The sequence below is a fragment of the Xiphophorus maculatus genome, chromosome 6 (assembly GCF_002775205.1).
Source record: "Xiphophorus maculatus strain JP 163 A chromosome 6, X_maculatus-5.0-male, whole genome shotgun sequence".
Lineage (NCBI taxonomy): Eukaryota > Metazoa > Chordata > Actinopteri > Cyprinodontiformes > Poeciliidae > Xiphophorus > Xiphophorus maculatus.
This window is the reverse complement of record NC_036448.1, coordinates 10954509-10972881: the sequence shown is the minus strand read 5'-3', so window position 1 is coordinate 10972881 and position 18373 is coordinate 10954509. Positions and strand designations below refer to the sequence as shown.

Sequence of the window (18373 nt, the reverse complement as noted above, 5' to 3'; positions counted from 1 at the left end):
ATGGTGCACGTCCACCTCACTTAACGTTCTTGCGGTTCTCCGCATGCCACTGATTACGTAGCGGCGTTCTTTAGCGTCGATGCAAATTTGTGGCGTGACGACGCCGGGCCCAAACCCCACGGGCGCGCCTTGGCAGGCCCCGGCTAAATTTCTTCAGAAATTTTGTTTTTTCCACATGTGTTATTCATAGTTTTGATGCCTTCAGTGTGAATCTACAATGTCAATAGTCATGAAAATAAAGGAAACTCATTGAATTAAAAGGTGTGTCCAAACTTTTGGTCTGTACTGTACATTAAGAATTCTTGTCATGCAACGTTATCCACACTTTTTGATTTCTCAAAGGTTTTTCTTTCATCTGATCCAGTGTTGTGAACGTGGCTCTGTTTGGTAACATTTGAAAATGATGTACTTCCATCTTTGGTGCCCTGTGAAGAGAAGAAAACATTTTAAATTCTAATGAACACAACACTTTCATACAGACTAAGTCAGTTGGTGTTAAATTGAAACAGAACAAGCTAAAAGATGATCTGTATTGATATTTAAACCAATAAGCCAGTCTCCTTGTCTGCTCTTCCCTCTCTTAAATTAATGTTACTAATAAAACCTTTTTATGGGGGAGGGGGTAATTTCTTGTCAAAAATGTTAGCTTAAGTCATACAATAATCCAAACGTATCTCAATATGTATTTATATATAACAGAAGTTTATTCTAGCAGTCACATTCAAATAAATATACACGAAGACCCAAAATTCAGCTCAATTCTCAGAACATAAAAATGTTACATAAGAACAAAAGAACAGGAGAAAAGAAATGTTATGGCCTCCATAACATCGGGACAGTCACTGACATTCTCCATAAGGAGGGTAAGCTAAAAATGCTGGCCGTCACAACTGCTGTATCCAGTAATATTAATTGAAATGTTGAGTGGAAGGAAACAATTGCTCTACGAATATGGATAACTGCAGCTTTGAGAGGATTCTAAATTAAAGCCCATTCTACAGTGTGAATTTTATTTTCCAATAGGACGAGACACCAGCCAACAATGCTTTATTGACCATTTTGTCACTTTGTTGATTAGCCACCTCACCCAAATCCCACAGACAATCTATGACGTTTTGTCAAGACAAAGATGAGACACCAGAGCAAAAACTCATTTATTGTATACAGTTTTTCTGAGAAACTGGCTTGCAATTTTCATTGCAAGCCCATAATAGTCGATTTAACAGAAAGAAAAAAACTGCAATGAACCTGTTTCACTTTTTGCATTAACTTTGACACTGTAATGTGATGAGATGCAGTTGTAATGGAAAGTAGCACGACTGTGCCAAGAAAGGCCAATGTAAGACGAAACCATGAAATCTCACCTCTGACTTTTTATGTGTTTGATGTCAGCTTCTCTTTGTCTGATGAACCCTCCTTGTTTTTCTTAAAGACTCCACACTAAAATGAGGCACGTCAATAAAAACGTTATTGCAGAGCGCTTTTATGTCTGCCATTTGTTGACGGTGATGAAGTATTTTATTCATACCTTCCAAAGAAGGAAAGCCAGCAGGGCCAGCAACAGCAGGAGCAACAGGATGGACAGAAAAATGATCCACCACGCCACTCCTCCGTACCGAGCCGAACGTCTCTCTGGAAACACGGACAACCTCACCTGGAAATCATGACAGAAAAAGCAAGAACATTAGTATGAGGTTATCTGGTAATGTGGAATACATACTGTATATACTGTATGTATGTGTATAAACAGATATTTTCCAGGACTTCTCTGTATTTACCGCCATCACTTTTCCCTATCAGTCCTGAATAGCTTGTTATTAAATGCTATTTTGTAGAGATCATAAGTCTCTCAGCAGATTCTGAGCTCCAAATATCTGTAGCTCCTTCACATCAGAATTACCGTGGGCTTTTTGTCTGCCTCTCTGACTAATGCTGGCCGTGCCTGGACTGTCAGGTGTGGTGGACTGCCACCTCTTGGTATGTTTGTGAATGTGCCACATATTTTTTATTTTTTAGATTAAAAAAATATCTAACATCGTATGATTTCCTCATACGAATATATCGTATGAGGCAATCATACGATGTATTCATACAGTAGTGTGGATACGTTTTTTTTCTGACGAAATTATAATCTTCTTAAAATAAAGAAAAATTGGTAAAACAATAACAGGCAACTTTGCTGTACTTACTCATTAAATGTGGTTATACAGCAAATGTTTTCAGACAAACCGTGAGCCACATATCCCATTTTTTCCCCGTAAATACTAAAGCTCTTTTCTGGACCAACAAAATGGAAAACATTAAGTAACTGTGCAGCTTTTAAGAAACTAAATATGTAAAAAACCTTCGATGTTTAAGAATTACAGTGATTTACAACTTTTTTTTTGTTTTGTCAAAATTTTCTGTTTGTTTTACTGAGCAGAAGCGAAAAAACACCAAATTATTTTTCTTTCTTTGAACAAATGCATACACAATAGATGGATACACAGATTAAATTACCATTTAAAATACCTTTTTACTAACTTAGGTAACTTGTTCCAATTTATAATTACACAACTAATTATAAAGTATAATTTTACACAATTTTGTAATGATCTATTATGTAAAATACCCAAAAATACAATACGCTTTGTGGTTACAATGCCTACAAATTAAAGGGGCATGACTACTTTTGAAAGGTGTTATGTATATAATTCAAGTCAAACTTAGTTGTAATACAGAGTCCAAGAAAGAATCATTTTATCAATCGGTCATTTTAAGGTCCTACAGTGTCGGGATTGCTTAAAAACATTTCTATGTCCATTCTCCTGACTCATGTTTCTGTTTTGGGTTCAACAGTGACACACAAATGATTTTCTACTTGTGTGCCCTTACCTGGGTCTCAGCACCCTCCTCCATTGTTATTTTTGTCGAGCTGTTAACATGTAGCGACGCCTTCACCATCACATCCACATAATTGAAGTCTGAATATTCCTTCATTTAAGGAGAAGGCAGAAGGTCAGGTTTATGTGCGCTGGTCGCAATGACATAAAACAGAAACACGGACTTTATGACTGAAAATAGGCATTTTCTTTCTCTTGCACAGATTCAGGACAGATGCTTTTTCAAGCTTAACTTTAATTGTTCTAAAAACAATCGAAGAACATAATTAAAATCAGTGAATAAAGCTCATGTTAGCATAGGCTCAACAAAAAGAATCTACAACTGCAAGTCAAATAAGACTAACAAAAGGTTTTAATTTCACATAATCCACACAAAATAAGCAAACTTCACAACCTGCAGCTCATCTTAAATCCCTAGTGGAACAAACATAATAGTCCGTCTTTCATACCTCCACGAAAGTGTTATTCCACAGGCGAGAGCTCAGAGTGATGGTCGCCTTGTAGTCGAAGTCCCCCAGGAGGCACTTCATTGTCACACATTTTGCTCCACTGCCACACGACTGTAAACAAACAGATCATTGTGTCATTACTCTGACTGGTGGGGAGCGTATGTTAAATATAGTATTTAAAGTCTGAAGAGAAGAAAGTGCTTGTTTTGTAATACCAAAGTCTCGTGCTTCTTTTCTCCGGTGAAGAATGAAATTGTCCCATTGATTCCTTTGGTAATGTCTCTTCTTTTTCTGTTAACCGATTTCTTAAAGAAGACAAAAAATACCTATAAATTATAATTATTCTTTGTTCTTACCTTAACATGTATTCAGTCAGTGGGAATAACACTGGCCAACAGCCAAAAAAAATAATGTCTGAGGTTTTAGGGTAATTTTGATGTGCTGAATCCAAAAATCACATTGGTTTTGCTCAATCGGGTCAACTTTCTGAGCTAAGCCACGTATTAGTTTGGGATGCTGGGATGCAGTCATGATGGCTGATTACCGATGAGATATCCCTGCTGCCGAGCACACGAGGCGTTCGAAGAAACAGAAGTTCATATCCTGAATTTTGCACAACGAAGATTTAATTTTCAACTTACATGTACTAACCCTTATCAGTGTTTATTACTCAATTTACAGAAATCCAAGTTTGTGTCATTTACTTAATACACTCTGTTAGAATCTTTTTATTTCTTTATTTTTTGGGTGAGAAATATTAAGAAAAATTAACTAATAATGTTATAAAAATGTCATCCATTTAGTAAGAAGATTGGATTTCTCTGAATCAAATACGAATAAAAATCTGACCTGACTGAGAAAAGTAAATGTTATTTTAGGATTCAGCCATGCAAAATAGTCCTAATTTAGTTGAAAAAACATAGACAACTTCCAAAAATTTTTTTTTGTAACCCGGTGTAATCCATGTATTAAACACAAAATTATACTTCAATCTTTTGACATTTGAAAACAGACAAGTAGGCAGATGAAGACCAAGTAGTTTTACTGTCTCATCGGAGCCATTTGAATGATTAAATGTCGGAGGTGGGAGTCCAAACTTCACTTTTCTAAGTTGTCCGTCTTTTCATGGAGGATCTCAGAAATTTCCGAACACTGATAGCTGTTAAATATGCTAAATGCTAAATTTAGCATATTTAACTGCTTGTATAGAGCTTTGTCAAGACCTGAAAGTGCTTTCTGCTACATTCAGCCATTCACCTATTTACTCACACATTCACACACTGATGATGACAAGCTACTGGATTGTAGCCTAAGCTGCCCTGAGGCAGTCTGGCATAAGTGAGGCTCCCATGAACCAGTGCCACCAAACCCTCTGACCACCAGCAGAAGGCAGGGCAGGTGAAATGTCTTGCTCAAGGACATAACAACAGAGACAGAGCAGGTATTCAAACCTGCACCCCAACAAACTCCTACCGCCATTGACCCGAATAATAGAATAATGAAATATGAGTCCTCCCAGTAAGCTGGACAAAACAAATCCAGAGGGATCCGACCAAGGAACCTTCCAGTCAGACGTCCAAACCCTCTCAGCTGAGCACTTCACCTCGGATCTTTTGAAGTACATCCAATATGTCTGGTTGGATGGTTATCATGGCTTTCTTATTATGTCCTCCTAAGAGACACATTTGACTGTCACCACCAAGAAACCTTTAACCACAGCCCCTCCAATTACCTCCCAGATAGACGATCTGGAAATGGTCTGGTCAGATTCCAGACCATTTCCAGATCCGATACCACACCTCTGGACTTGGTTCACAATCATTTCTCAACTCGGTCTAACTAGTCCGTACAGTGGTCTTCTTCTGCTTGATTCATCTTTTTTCTCACCTTTCCAAGATGGTTGATCTCCTCTTTGGGAGAGCACTTTATTTCCTTCAGTCCTGTGGAGCTGATCGTCATCAGGTAGAGCAGATGATTGTTTTTGTCTGTCATCTTTGGCCACTCTATGTAAAGGGTGGCTTGTCCAATGTCTTTCAGTCGCTTTCCTCGGTTGATTATCTGTTTTAATGGGAACATCAGTTCATACCTTGAAAATATGTAAGACTAAAATTTGGCATGACATCACTGAATATATAAGGGTATTGTAAGTACAAAAAAAGCAAGGTTATGCTTAGAATTAACAACTTGCAAGTAAAGTTCAATTTATTTGAATGCTTTTTACACATGACCAGAGGGGTAGATGTCTGTTTGTATGAAACAATTATCAGCTTTTTTGTTGTTTTTTTTAAATGTACAAGCTTGTGGCATCAGACACTCTTTTCTATACTCACAGTGAACCAGTGTTTGATGGCAGGGCCAATGTCACTTTCAGCCTTAACGTCCGTCACTCTTTTGGCCTCTCCATTGTAGTAGACCTGAGATGGTTCAACTTGCCTGGAAAGAAGCAGTTTGCGGTCAGTTGGCTGAATTAGTACATGACTGTGTTTCTTCCATGTGAAAATGTCTTACCCCGATAAGGACAGCGTCAGTGTGATGGCCACCTTGGCCTTTGCTTTCACATTCGCCAGATTCTGCTGCGTACTTGTCCTGATAAAAATGTACACAAGATCTATGCTAAAAGAAGTGAACTAAAAGCTACCCAAAGGTTTACAGAAGCAGAATCAGACACTCACGTTTTTAACTTGAGCTCAATTTCCACTTCGGTCGTGTTAGTGATATCGAACAGGATGTAGAAGGTTGTCTATAAGCAAACACGTATATTAAATAAATTACAGTATGATAAGACTTGTTTGACAGGTTAAAAGGACCTTTTAAAATAACATCCTGAAAGCAGGCAAAAAACATACATGTTTTCCTTTTATTTAATATTCTAATTTTAGATATCATGTTTTCATTAGATGTAAGTGGAAAATCATAATAACAGAAATAAAGGCTTTCAAGAATTCATGTGTTTCACTTACTAATAAACTTCCTGAAATAGACTTTTCAATAAAATAAAAATTTATTGAATGGGTTTCTACATTATTTAAACTTAAATAGGTGCTGCATAGAAGCTCAAAGTAACTTTGTCTCACCTTTGAGTCACGTTTGAAAGGGTTCCCAACTTCACAGTCGACCTTAGATCCATTTTGGTTTGGTTTGCAGGAAACTTGCTGCAATCAATGACAACTCACCATTTAGAATCAGAAAGTACAGACTGATTATCAGAGAAGAGAAACTCACTCCAGCATTAGGAATGTACGCAGCGTAGGTCACAGATCTGGGGAAGTTAGCAACCATAAAAGCTTCATATGCATCTTCTCCCTTTGAATTGGTCACTGTCACTTCCAGGGCAGCGCTTTTTTGACCACTTAGCGAGATCACTGGTACTCCATTTTCCCTTTAAACACATTGAATTACAGGCAAATATCAACAGCCCATATGCTGATCAGTGTAGCTTTCTTTGCTTCAGTAGAAAAGACAACCTTCCTAGACTTAGGATTGGTTATATCTGATCGTCTTACATTTCTAAAGAATGAACGCTGTCTCCGTCCTTGTAGACATAGCGATATTCTAGCATCAGGTTGCTAGCGCACACATCATCGTCGCCACATCCATCTTTCAAAAATGCCACCTGCAAGCATGTTGATGCACATCAGAAGCACTATTAAAGCGAGGCGTGATTATTTCACATATACAACGAGAATATGCAAACGTACGTTTGATCGAAATGGTTCTATATCTTTGGGATCCAGGACAGGTGCAAGTTGAGCGACTTGGGCCTGTCTTCGTTTACGTTTAGCATTCTGGATGTTCACAGAAACGTCGATGGGGAGCCCACGTAGCTTGTCCTTAATATTGTCCTGTTAAGAGGGGAACATCGCACGATATTTGTCATGTCACACAATACATTTTTAGATAAGCAACAGAGAAAGACATGCATAGATGAATACCTTCATGACAAGAGTACGAGTGACACATTTTTGTGGCTCTTTTGCATCCATGGTAATGGTCCCAGCAGACAGATTTTCCAGATCTGTAAATGCCCCCCTGGGCTCAAGATTGTTTTTCTTGCGATCAGCATCCACTTCAAAATTGTACTCCATCCCTAAATGCAACACAAGAGGGGATGCGGCACAGGAAAAAGATATTTATGTGCAAATTCACACAAAATAAGAATGATAGACTGTACAGTAAGGGCTAATTTACAACATCAGAAAAATAATACTGTACAGTTAAAGAAATTTACAACTGAGGAGGGTAATTGCTACCATTATGTTTAATAGTGGGTATGATGTTTTTTTCTGAAATGCTGTTAGTTTGTAACAAAATGTAACAGAAAATATACTTTCCAATAAGTTCATCTCATGTTTAGTCAGACCAGATAATAATTTCACTAAAGTCTTTGGAGTCAACAAGATATGTTTGATGTGACTCATCAAAAAAATATATATACATAACTTTTTTTATATGATGCAGGCTTTTGGGTTCTTTGGCTCAGTTGTTTTGGATGTTGTTTTGCTCTTGAAACTCTATTATAGTTGTCATTGTCTCTCTTATTGTTGAATCATGGACCTTTGACTAATGGGATCATGGTTCATGGTTCTTTTGTGACTTCCTGGATAAGTTGTGGATGCACAACTGCTGCCACTTGATTCAGTACTGTTCCATGTTTTTTTGGGTTTTTTCCATCCATCCATTATCTTACACGCTTATCCCTCGAGGGGTCAGACAAACAGGACAAACAACCATGCACACCCACACCCACACCTAAGGAGAGTTTAGAGAGACTAATTAACCTGACAGTCATGTTCGAACCCCGGACCTTCTTGCTGTAAGGCATCAGTGCTACCAACTGTGCAACCTGTTTGTTTCATTTGTGCATTCTGGCTTCTGCTGTGGTTCACTGATGTCCCAAAGCCTTGGTGATCTATTCAACACATTCTGTGCTCTTGAATTTGTCTAAGTTGAGGTTATTATGCCAATCTGAGTTGCGGTTTGCGATCTTTTGGCGTGCTTCATGTCGACAAAATGGTTGTCCATAAGTGATTTCTTGAAGAGAAGTAATTAGGTACGGTTGTTTGCTTGCAGAATAAGACTCGCCAGTCCATAGAAATGCTGAATGAAACATTTAGGCTTGACTAAAAAACAAAAACGGTCCAAATATACAAGGAGGCAAACACGTTTTTCATTTCATACTGCTGATATCTACATTGTGAAAATGTAATAAAGATAACTGTTTTAGCAAAATGATTTGAAAGGAAAATGAGGTTCTGCTCACTCAGCGGGGTAGAAGAGCTCTGTGCGCCAGCAGTGTAGCGGAAGCATGCTTCAACTTTCAGGCTGTGAGAACAAAAAGTTAAACTAAAATCTGTCATACAGTATCTCTGGCAAGTTTATGTTTAAGCAGATTTTTACATGTCTAAAAGTCAAAAGCACATATTAGGTATAAAATTAGATATTCGCACAAAGTAGCATGAAATACCATGGAAAAAAATTCCTGTCAAAATCATTTTCTATAAGAAAATAGACATCTTATTAGTTTTAAACCATATTTACTAAACACAAGTTCAGAGACTTGTTTTAGGATTGTATTTGGTCAATTTGAACAAATCTACAATCATGGCAACACAGAAATGTGGAAAAGGGAAAGAGACAAAACCGAATTTAAGAAAGACTAAGTAATATTTCTAGCAGTATTTCTAGAAGATTTTATAAAAAGTACATAATGTTGTAACAGATTAGATTTATATAACTAAGTTAGAATTACCAGTACCGGTAATTATTAGGTCTTTGCTAGGATGATGTTGAAAGACGAGACAGACGGGCTTACCAGACACCTTCAGGACAGTTCTTCTTGGTGAGGTCAATTTTTTTTGGTGTAATAGTGATATCCTTCTCAATGCTAACAACTGGTCGGGTTCTGTTGAGAAACAATTCAGTGAGCATCTCTGTAAATATTGTTAAGCGGCGCTAGGTCATAGCAATGCATCAGTGCATCAGCTTTAACTTTCTCACTTATAGATAAAGACAGAGTCTGAGAGGGATCCAACAGCCAGGTCTGGATACGAGTTCTTGTCCAGGTCCATGTTGCCTGCTAATGAATAGCCAAACTGCCTCACTCCCGACTTGCTGGACAAAACCTAAAACACAAGTTTTGTTAAGGCGTGGGTTACCTACTGCATAAAAAGAGACATGTATGTATTTGGTGTCCAATAGGGGAAAAAAATACTAAATAGAATATTTTGTCTTCCAAAAGTTTAAAATATTTATTTTAATTTGACAAAAACTTTCAAAGACATCTTGAAAATGTGCAATGTAGATAAAAAACAGAAAGATAGCTTTGTGTCAACTATCTATAAAAAGAACAGTCCCACTGGAAAAATGCCCATTTGGACATGATTTTAGGTATATATATAACTTTAAATGAGAATTAGGAAATTAATACATAAAAGTCCTTTAAAAATAGTTTGAGCTACACCAAATATGTTTTGGCCTCTTCCTAATTATCCATTGTAACACGCTGAGGGAGAGTCTCAAATTGGAAAATTTAGAAAGGGATTGTACTAGTTTCCACACCTGTGTGGCTTTTTTTCTGAATCCTCCTGTGGCTGATCCATGGAAAATGTAGACCTTTCCTGCCCCGTTGTCTTCATAAGGAGCTCCGACTGCAAAATCTGACAGCAAGGCAGTATGCTTGAGCATCTTTACAACATAAAGGGCGTCAACAACTGCACACATACAGGCACACAAATTATGCCTCCTTACCATGGTAACCGTCCTGGTTGATATCGCCAAGGTTTTCCACAGCGAGGCCAAACATGGAATCTGCAGGTCCATCTATTCTTGTTGGTATGACTTCATTCCACTTTCCAGCCTTGTTGATGTAAACGTAGACAGCTCCTCCAATTTCCGAGTCCTTCTCAAAATACTGAGGGGCTCCAACAACTATGTCATCCCAGCTAACGAACAAGAAGATCACAGACTCAGAAGAGGACCGTCAAAATTAAAGTGAGAGCAGAAGTGAGCTGTCTGTGGGTCAATCTGGACTCTTACCCATCCTTGTTGAGATCCAGGACAGTCAGATCGTATCCAAAGGAGGAAGACAGGCCCTCCCCTTCAAGCGTGAACTCCGCTAGCATGTCTCCTCGAGCTGTAGAGCCTTTCTTTAGCAGAATCACCGCTCCAGTGAAGTTAGTTCTGGGAGCTCCTGCCACCACCGTCAGCTGACCCTTGTTGGTCAAAGCTTGTCCAACGGCCATGGAGAAACCTAAAACAGAGTTCAAAATAGTTACGATTTACAACATGGAAGGTAAATCAGCTAATAAAAAATGTATAACTGGCATAAGGATAAAACACAAGTATTTTACCCAAGTAGCTGTTGTCAGGAGTAGGGACGTCACTGGGTCTTTTCGCCTTCTCACCTCCCGTTTCCAATGGCACCTCGTCATATAAACCCAGGTCAAAAAGAGTGTCATTCCTTTGCTCCATGCGCACCAAGCCTTAGTTAAAAGAAAAAAACAAGTATACCAAAGGAGAGAAGAGACAAGATTAATTGATGTTTTACAAAAGTCTACTAAAATCTCAAGACTGCAGTGTGTAACTTTTACTATCTTTTTTTACATATTTGTTAAAACCGCCACAATGTCGTGACTATGGTATGAGATGAACAATCTGTGAAAAAAATTTGCTCCTTCGCCTTTTCCCTGTGTTCCCAGCACTAACCAGAAACAACCAATCAAGGGCAGAAAGGGGGTGGGGAGTGTCATAGTACTGTCAATCAATCTTGTGTACACTCTGCTCACATCCCTCCCTCTTGCTCTCAGCTTGTTCCTGACAGCAGAGCCTGCCATGAGCCCAAAGGCTAGTTAGCCTGGCCACCGGTGAGGGTGGATAAACAGTAAACAGTAAGATGTTCATCCACCTTTACCACATCAAGTACATGAGGTTAATTGACAACGCTAAGACCCTCCCCCTGGCTCTGATTGGTTGCTTTTTTACTTGAAGCTGTGAATTTCTCGAGACAGCAACAGTAGCACTGGGAGGAGTTCGATCTTTTCACAGCTTATGTATTATGTTGTCACGACATGGTGGAAATTTTAACAAATATGTAAAAAAAACCTTTTTTTTAAATAAAAGTTTTATACTGCAGCTTTATCACAAAATGAATCTGTCACAAATCCTTTTGTAATGATAAGATAAAACTTTATTCGTCTCCATGGGAACTGGGAGCAGTGCATATTGAGCCAAAAACATCTCTTTTAATCCTAGTTTTCCATTTTTACTGAACCCCTTGCAGAAGCATTTTGTCAAAACACTCTTATAAAAGGAATGCCAATTAAATTAACCAAATCAAACATAAAATTTGTTTATATGCTGACAACATCCTGCTATTACTTAAGACCCATATTCTTCAATGGTTGAAACAATCAAAATAGTTAATCGATTCTCAAAAATATATAATTACTCCAAAACATAAATTATAGTGAAAAGAAATCCTATCTATTCAACTGTCCTGGTGCCTAAAGCAAGTATGTATGTAGGTAAATAAGTAATTTTCACAGAAATAAAATCACAACACTCTGTACAACAAAAAGCAAACTTATACAAAGAATAAAAGCAAGCATAAGAAGCACAATAAAGACAAAAGAGCTTTCAGTTGGTCTTTAAAAACTAACTAAAAGCACTGTTTAAAAACCGTTTCAACGTCTTGTAGCCTGTGGCAAGTTTAACCTAAAAACAATACCTTTCCAGTCATAAGCTCCTGGAGCTCCAAAGATGAAATAGCGGTGTTCCATGTCGAATGCAACAGAGACGCCCTGCTGGCAGGAACCAAACAGCTGATGGCCCGGGTTCCGACCTTTACAAAAATACCAGTTGCCTCCATCTTCCACTCCATCTTCCATTGATTTTTTAAGAGTTACGTCTTGGCTTAGCACATAGCAGCGGCCGAGGATGTTTCGGGTTTGAGATTTCAATTCCTGGTACCGATGGGCACATGTCTGCCATGGAGAGAGAAGGACATAATGACCGAGAGATTCTGACTGATACCTTGAACATAAATGTTTGGAAAAAAAATCTAAATGTCTTTTTGGAACGGTATTCTCACTAAAATTTTGCCTCCTGGCCCTTGACTGCTGACCGACACCCCCATCCACTGATTTTCTTTCTTTTCGATTGACAAATTTTCTATGAAAGAACAGACAAAAGTCAAAAGATAAACAACACAATAAAACTGAGATTTTGTATTTTTTGTTTATATATACAGTACAGACCAAAGGTTTGGACACACCTTTTAATTCAATGAGTTTCCTTTATTTTCATGACTATTGACATTGTAGATTCACACTGAAGGCATCAAAACTATGAATAACACATGTGAAAATATGCACTAAACAAAAAAGTGTAAAACAGCTGAAAATACCCCTTATATTCTAGTTTCTTCAAAGTAGCAACCTTTTGCTGTGATTACTGCTTTGCACACACTCTGCATTTTCTTGATGAGCTTCAAGAGGTCGTCACCTGGAATGGTTTTCACTTCATAGGTGTGCCCTGTCAGGTTAATAAGTGGGATTTCTTGCCTTATAAATAGTCATGAAAATAAAGAAAACCCATTGAATTAGAAGGTGTGTCCAAACTTTTGGTCTGTACTGTATATATACTGTACATATAGACAGACAGACAGACAGACAGACAGACAGACAGACAGACAGATAGACAGATAGACAGATAGATAGATAGATAGATAGATAGATAGATAGATAGATAGATAGATAGATAGATAGATAGATAGATAGATAGATAGATAGATAGATAGATAGATAGATAGATAGATAGATAGATAGATAGATAGATAGATAGATAGATAGATTTAAAAAAAAGGTTGAAACCGGAAAAACAGAAAAGTCAGTCAGAATATAACTTACCATCATTATCAAACATAATTCTTTGGCAATCACTAGGTTTGGGGCTGATTTCACACTTGTAGAGTCCTCCTGTCACCTTAGATTTCTGATTATTCAGCGCTTTGGCTTGTGGCGCTCCAACCAGCAGTCTGCAACAGAAGCACATGCATATCAAGGCAATTCTTTGACATAGCATCAACAAAATCTTAAGGTGCCCTTTTTCTTTTGTGATAACATTGCCACCATCTAGGCAAGTTTTCTGAGGGCATTTTTTTGGTTCTTTTGCTCCCAACAGTAGGACCTAGTCCTGTTTAGCAAATTAAATTTACCCATGCAACAGCCATGGTTTGACCTTTTTAAATGTCACCCTCTGATAATGAATCATACTAAACATTTCCTGATTCATCTACTAAAAAAAATAATCAGAGTGAAGAGTTGCCTTTTGCCAGCAATCAAGTCTCTCTCTACTGCAGCAGAACGAACCAGCAGTTGGATGTTTATTATAAAAGGGGCATCACATGCGCTGAAACAGAAGGCGTATATCAAACCTCTAGAAAATTGGACTGGAAATGATGCTTTACACATTCAGAGAAATCCCTTGAAAAAATAGTATTTGCATTAAAAATAAAACATTGAACAGAATATATCTCACCATTAATAGAGGAGAAAACAATTATTCTGAATTTCTTCTTAACACAGGAGCCAAACTTACACATAACCATGGCTATATCAATTTGTCCATCCCGCCCCCAACCTCCCACAGCTCCTGGTAGTTACAACTAAATGCAATTCTATAGTAATGATACTGATTACAAATACAATTCTGGGCATCTTCTCAAACATGATAACTCGGTCTTTCACCACAAAGAGTCAACAGTGCTAAAAACTGAACCTCTGTAGAGTCCAGGCAGAATCCTTGAGAATTTTAACTTTCATTTAAAAGGTAAAATTATCCAAAAACTGGGAATGCAGAAACAAATGAATGAAAACAGAATAAATGAGACTTAATCAGAACCAAAAAGGCACATATGGAAAACCAACTAGAGATGCTTTAATGCATATTGAGGAAGATGCATATTTAAGATAAAGTGTCACAACATTATGCTATCTTAACTGTCAGCAGCTGACTGCTGACCCAGCTAAAGTTGGGTCAGCATATTGCAAGCTCCAGCTTGGACAAAAAGATATAAAGTATTAAATATATTAAATATATGAAGAATAATGGAAAAGACTGAAGCATCTGGAAAGTAGTAGTTAATGAGCTGAAACAAAAAACACAACAGGCATATCACGGTGAACACGGTGTAACTGCAAATGCACTGAACAAGACTATCAGAATAAAATACTAACTAAAAACCAAATCTAACTACAACTAAAATAACATAGCAGTGACTTAGAGAGAAAAACAAAACAATAAATGTTCACACAAAACTACAATCCCAAGAATAATGAAAATTCTTGGCAGTGGCTTTATGAACTTTAATGAAGCACTGGGACTCGGTATTAATCAATGCATGTTGTTAAATGCCTGGTCAGAATGAAGGAACAAAAGAAATCCTGATTAGGACAGATGTTGTACATTCAATTTCTCTCTCAGATATACCTATTATATTCACTTGCACAAGTTAGTGAATGTGTAACTAACTTTAGTATAAAATGTTAAGAGTTTCTCCCAGTAAATTAGTGAATCACTTTTGCACTGGCTGTTGGTTTTTGTGGTTTACTTTAGTTGCTCCTCTTCCCATTTTTTCCAAATTACTTTTATTTTTTTCAGCAGCAGCACTGACATTCATATCCTCACACACTTCCCCTCCTAAATCTCTAAAACTTACATTTATTTCCACTATGAACACCTTTTCAAGTTGAACCTCTCTTCCACATCCTCATGGAGACAACCTCATCTTGCAGAAGTGAGACCAAAACACAAGCAGACATTCATGGGTCCCCACCCACTCCTGTCGGTACAAGAAAATTCATCCCTTCAGGACATAAAGTCTCTGGAACGCGCAAGTCTGACTAAAGGTTGGCATGAATAGAATGAAAAACAGTGTTGTGACTCACTGTGCACACCCAGCTGTATCATCCAAACATGTCAGTATACATGTTGGTGCAAAAATACCTTAGAGAACTCCGAGGACAAATTAATTACCTGCCTCTTCTTTTGCCTCAAGCTAAGCGAGCATCAAGCAGCACGCTGACCTCTAGTGCTCTCCCAAGTGGCAAAGGTTAATACCTCAATGCTTTGCTAGTGTTTATCTTATTGCCAATGAAAGACTCCAGGAACACTTTAATAATCTTCAGGTTTTTGTTAATCAAATGCAAATAAGTACACAACAGTAAGCAGTACCACCTTTGAGCAAAACAAAGGAAAGGAAGTTGTCACTCAAGAAGTTACTTGCCCTATCACAACTGCTCTGCGTCAGAGGTGCAAATTTAAAACTTTACTACATTATCAATTTAAGAGAAAAAAACTCGATCTTCGTCAAACTCTTTACCTACAAGTCAGCAATGGCAGAGATCCATAACGCTATGGTTACCCTAAATGTATGCATGTATTAATGCATGCAACCATTCCATCAAGCCAACTAAATGACAGCATAGTAAAAAGACAATTTGTAAACTACCTGATTATGGATTAAGTCCACAATTTTTGTCGTCAGCTAGCCATTTCAAATTTATCTAAGGTTCTGAGAGCTACAGAACTCCTAATTGGTGTTTCCTGGCCCACTTCTGGGCTCTAACCCCCAGTTTATTTCAGCTTTTCAAGCACACCACTAACATGATTGCAAGCTGCCTTCATGTGGCATGAAAAAGAAACATTTTCCTCTGGTCTCACCTGAAGACAACCTAAAAAGAAAGAAGTGAGCAAAACTGCAAGTCTAAAAATTAGTAACCTGGAAAGAAAGTGACACAAGCAAACACAGTTGGTGCAAAAACCTAAGACTTAGACTTGAACAATGCAAAATCAATTAATTTCCAAATATACATTTTATCTAAACTCATACTTTGGTTCTTACATTCTCTTGTCCTCTGGTCTAAGTTGCTGGTGCATTGCGAGAGAAAAGCCGAACAGGCTCCCCGGGTCTCCATTTCTCTGCAGGACATTTTCTGTGTCCAAATTGAATGCAGAGAGTCGCCTACATCCTAGTAACAAGATGAACAACCACAGTCCTCTGGTGGTGCAGCCCTCCATTAGTGTGTAAATCTTCCCTTAAGAGGCAAAAAGGTGAGTCTTTGGGGAAGAAGGTGCAGAATGCAATACAAGAGACACCAGATGAGAGTTAAATGTTGTTAAATGTTCTGCTCCTCCCTCCTGTCCTTCACCACACCTTAAATGCTTCATATCTAACTCACAAACTGTTGCACCTACAATTCTATAACCTCAGGGGGGTTTTTTTATGTACCAACTTGCAGCTGTTTTCAATGAACAAAAGAAAAATTAAATAGTCTAAGCACAACTAACATTACAAGTAGTTTCTCTAAATTAAACGGAAAATTAATCTTTATATGACTACTCTAAATTTTTTATTTCTATATGAGGGTATCTTCAGTTCTTTTAACTGCTATATATGTCTGCAAATGTGACTTGCAGACACCAGCTGGTTCCTGATGAATCTTTTTATGAGTAAATGTCTCAGTTTCCTTCATATTCTCAGGGCTGAGCGCTACAGCTTCAGAATTAGCCCCATCTGAGGAGCTTGTTTCACTGAATGAGCAAAAACAAATGTATTAAATAGCCAAATATTCATAATTATTTACTAAAGATACTAAGCATTTTAAATAGTCAGAAAGCTGAATGCAAATGATTTGACTGCTAAATTGTTTGACTGCACTGTTGAATATGTTATCGGATTTGTTTTTCCTTTTCATTTATATTTGATGATAACTGATGTTGCATGAGTGTAATGTCTCTTGTGATGTTTTCTTTAGAGTCATCATTTTAAATAAATTAATTAAAATTTAAATCTTGATGGGTTTTTCCTGTTTAAGTAGTGCAATAACAACAACAACAATAATAATAATAATAATAATCTTGACACTACTGGTGACATTGAAATTAGGATCCAGTACTGAATTTGGGTCAAATTAGTTGAACTACTTCAACTGCTCTTGTACAATTTTCTTGTTGCAAACACCCTGAATATATTTCTCAGTTTTTCCAATAAACCTAATTTTCAGGGAGAGTTTTATTGTGGTTATAATTATTATCTTTACTATTATTATTGTTGTTGTTGTTGTGGTGTCATTGTCAAAATAAAGATCTATTCCAAGTGTGCTAAGGTCCTGTCTTCAATTTATTATCTTGCAACTTCTAGATGCATCTCTGCACCAACACACCTGAATCAAATAGCTACATTCCTTCATCAGCAGCAATCCAGCTCTGCAGGGGCCTGGTAATGAGGCTTTCAGGTGTGGTGGAGAAGGGATGCATCTAATAGTTACAGAACAGTAGCTCTCAATGACTAGATCCCTGATCAAAACATGGTTATTTGTTTTAGAGAGAAGTGAAACAAGTGGCTGTATTACCTTGTTTTTAGGTATCTTAGGGTCAATGGTCAAATGGGCAGCCAGATATACAGGCTCAGTATTAATCCACTGATGTTCACTCATGATCTAGGAAAGGAAAAGGTGTTCCAATCTAGTACAGGAAGAAAGAAAATATTAATTCACTGACAAAAACTGAACCAGCAACACCACAATAATAAGCTCAGGCTTGGTCAGATTTGGTAGAGAGTGTCTGTGAATGTCAATCTTCAGGTCTTGCTACAGACTGTCGACTAATTTAGATCTTAACTTCGAAAGGACCTTTAAATATTACCACACCTCAACCTAAACCATTCTACTCTGCTCATTTTGCTGTTATACTGGTCTATCCCATAAAAAGAAAATGAAATCTGGGGTAATGTAGTAAAGTAAGATTTACTGGTATGAATATTTTGTGATCTGTTTTATATCGGCAAGTTAACTGTCTCCTCTATTTGTCATTGGGGTTGTTTTTTTTTCGAGAATATTTCTGAAAAACATATTCTGAATTTCAGTTTGAGGTTTTCCCAAAGAGCACATAATTCGTTATTTTACTCCTAAACTATGTCCTATCTACAGATAAACATTTGTATTAAATGAGATCTTACTAAAATGAAGAGTTGTGTCATGTGTA

The 18373-nt window shown here is 37.5% G+C and overlaps 1 protein-coding gene across 1 annotated transcript; it reads right to left on the bottom strand.

Moving 5' to 3' along the window:
* Positions 1-217: 217 nt before the first annotated feature.
* Positions 218-16499, bottom strand: LOC102234760 (integrin alpha-6-like). Its single transcript, XM_023336197.1, has 26 exons — positions 16233-16499; positions 13237-13364; positions 12420-12499; positions 12057-12312; positions 10681-10812; positions 10367-10580; positions 10079-10272; positions 9890-9987; positions 9329-9453; positions 9144-9233; positions 8592-8653; positions 7264-7418; positions 7030-7173; positions 6835-6944; positions 6554-6710; positions 6406-6483; positions 6004-6071; positions 5840-5917; positions 5662-5764; positions 5219-5389; positions 3547-3636; positions 3332-3442; positions 2875-2973; positions 1529-1654; positions 1365-1440; positions 218-425 (listed from the first exon to the last, which is right to left on the bottom strand). Exons 1-25 carry the CDS (start codon positions 16406-16408, stop codon positions 1375-1377), a joined length of 3111 nt encoding a protein of 1036 aa, XP_023191965.1. The 5' UTR covers positions 16409-16499; the 3' UTR covers positions 218-425; positions 1365-1374.
* Between the last annotated feature and the right edge of the window lie 1874 nt (positions 16500-18373).

Bases quoted from the DNA above. Each gene is read 5' to 3' on its own strand.
- LOC102234760 (XM_023336197.1), bottom strand. From the start codon at position 16,408: ATGGAGGGCTGCACCACCAGAGGACTGTGGTTGTTCATCTTGTTACTA. The intron at 9,234-9,328 runs GTGAGAAAGTTA...GTTTCTCAACAG, and splicing joins GACTCTGTCTTTATCTATAA to AACCCGACCAGTTGTTAGCA. The intron at 3,443-3,546 runs GTATTACAAAAC...GTTTGTTTACAG, and splicing joins AAAAGAAGCACGAGACTTTG to TCGTGTGGCAGTGGAGCAAA.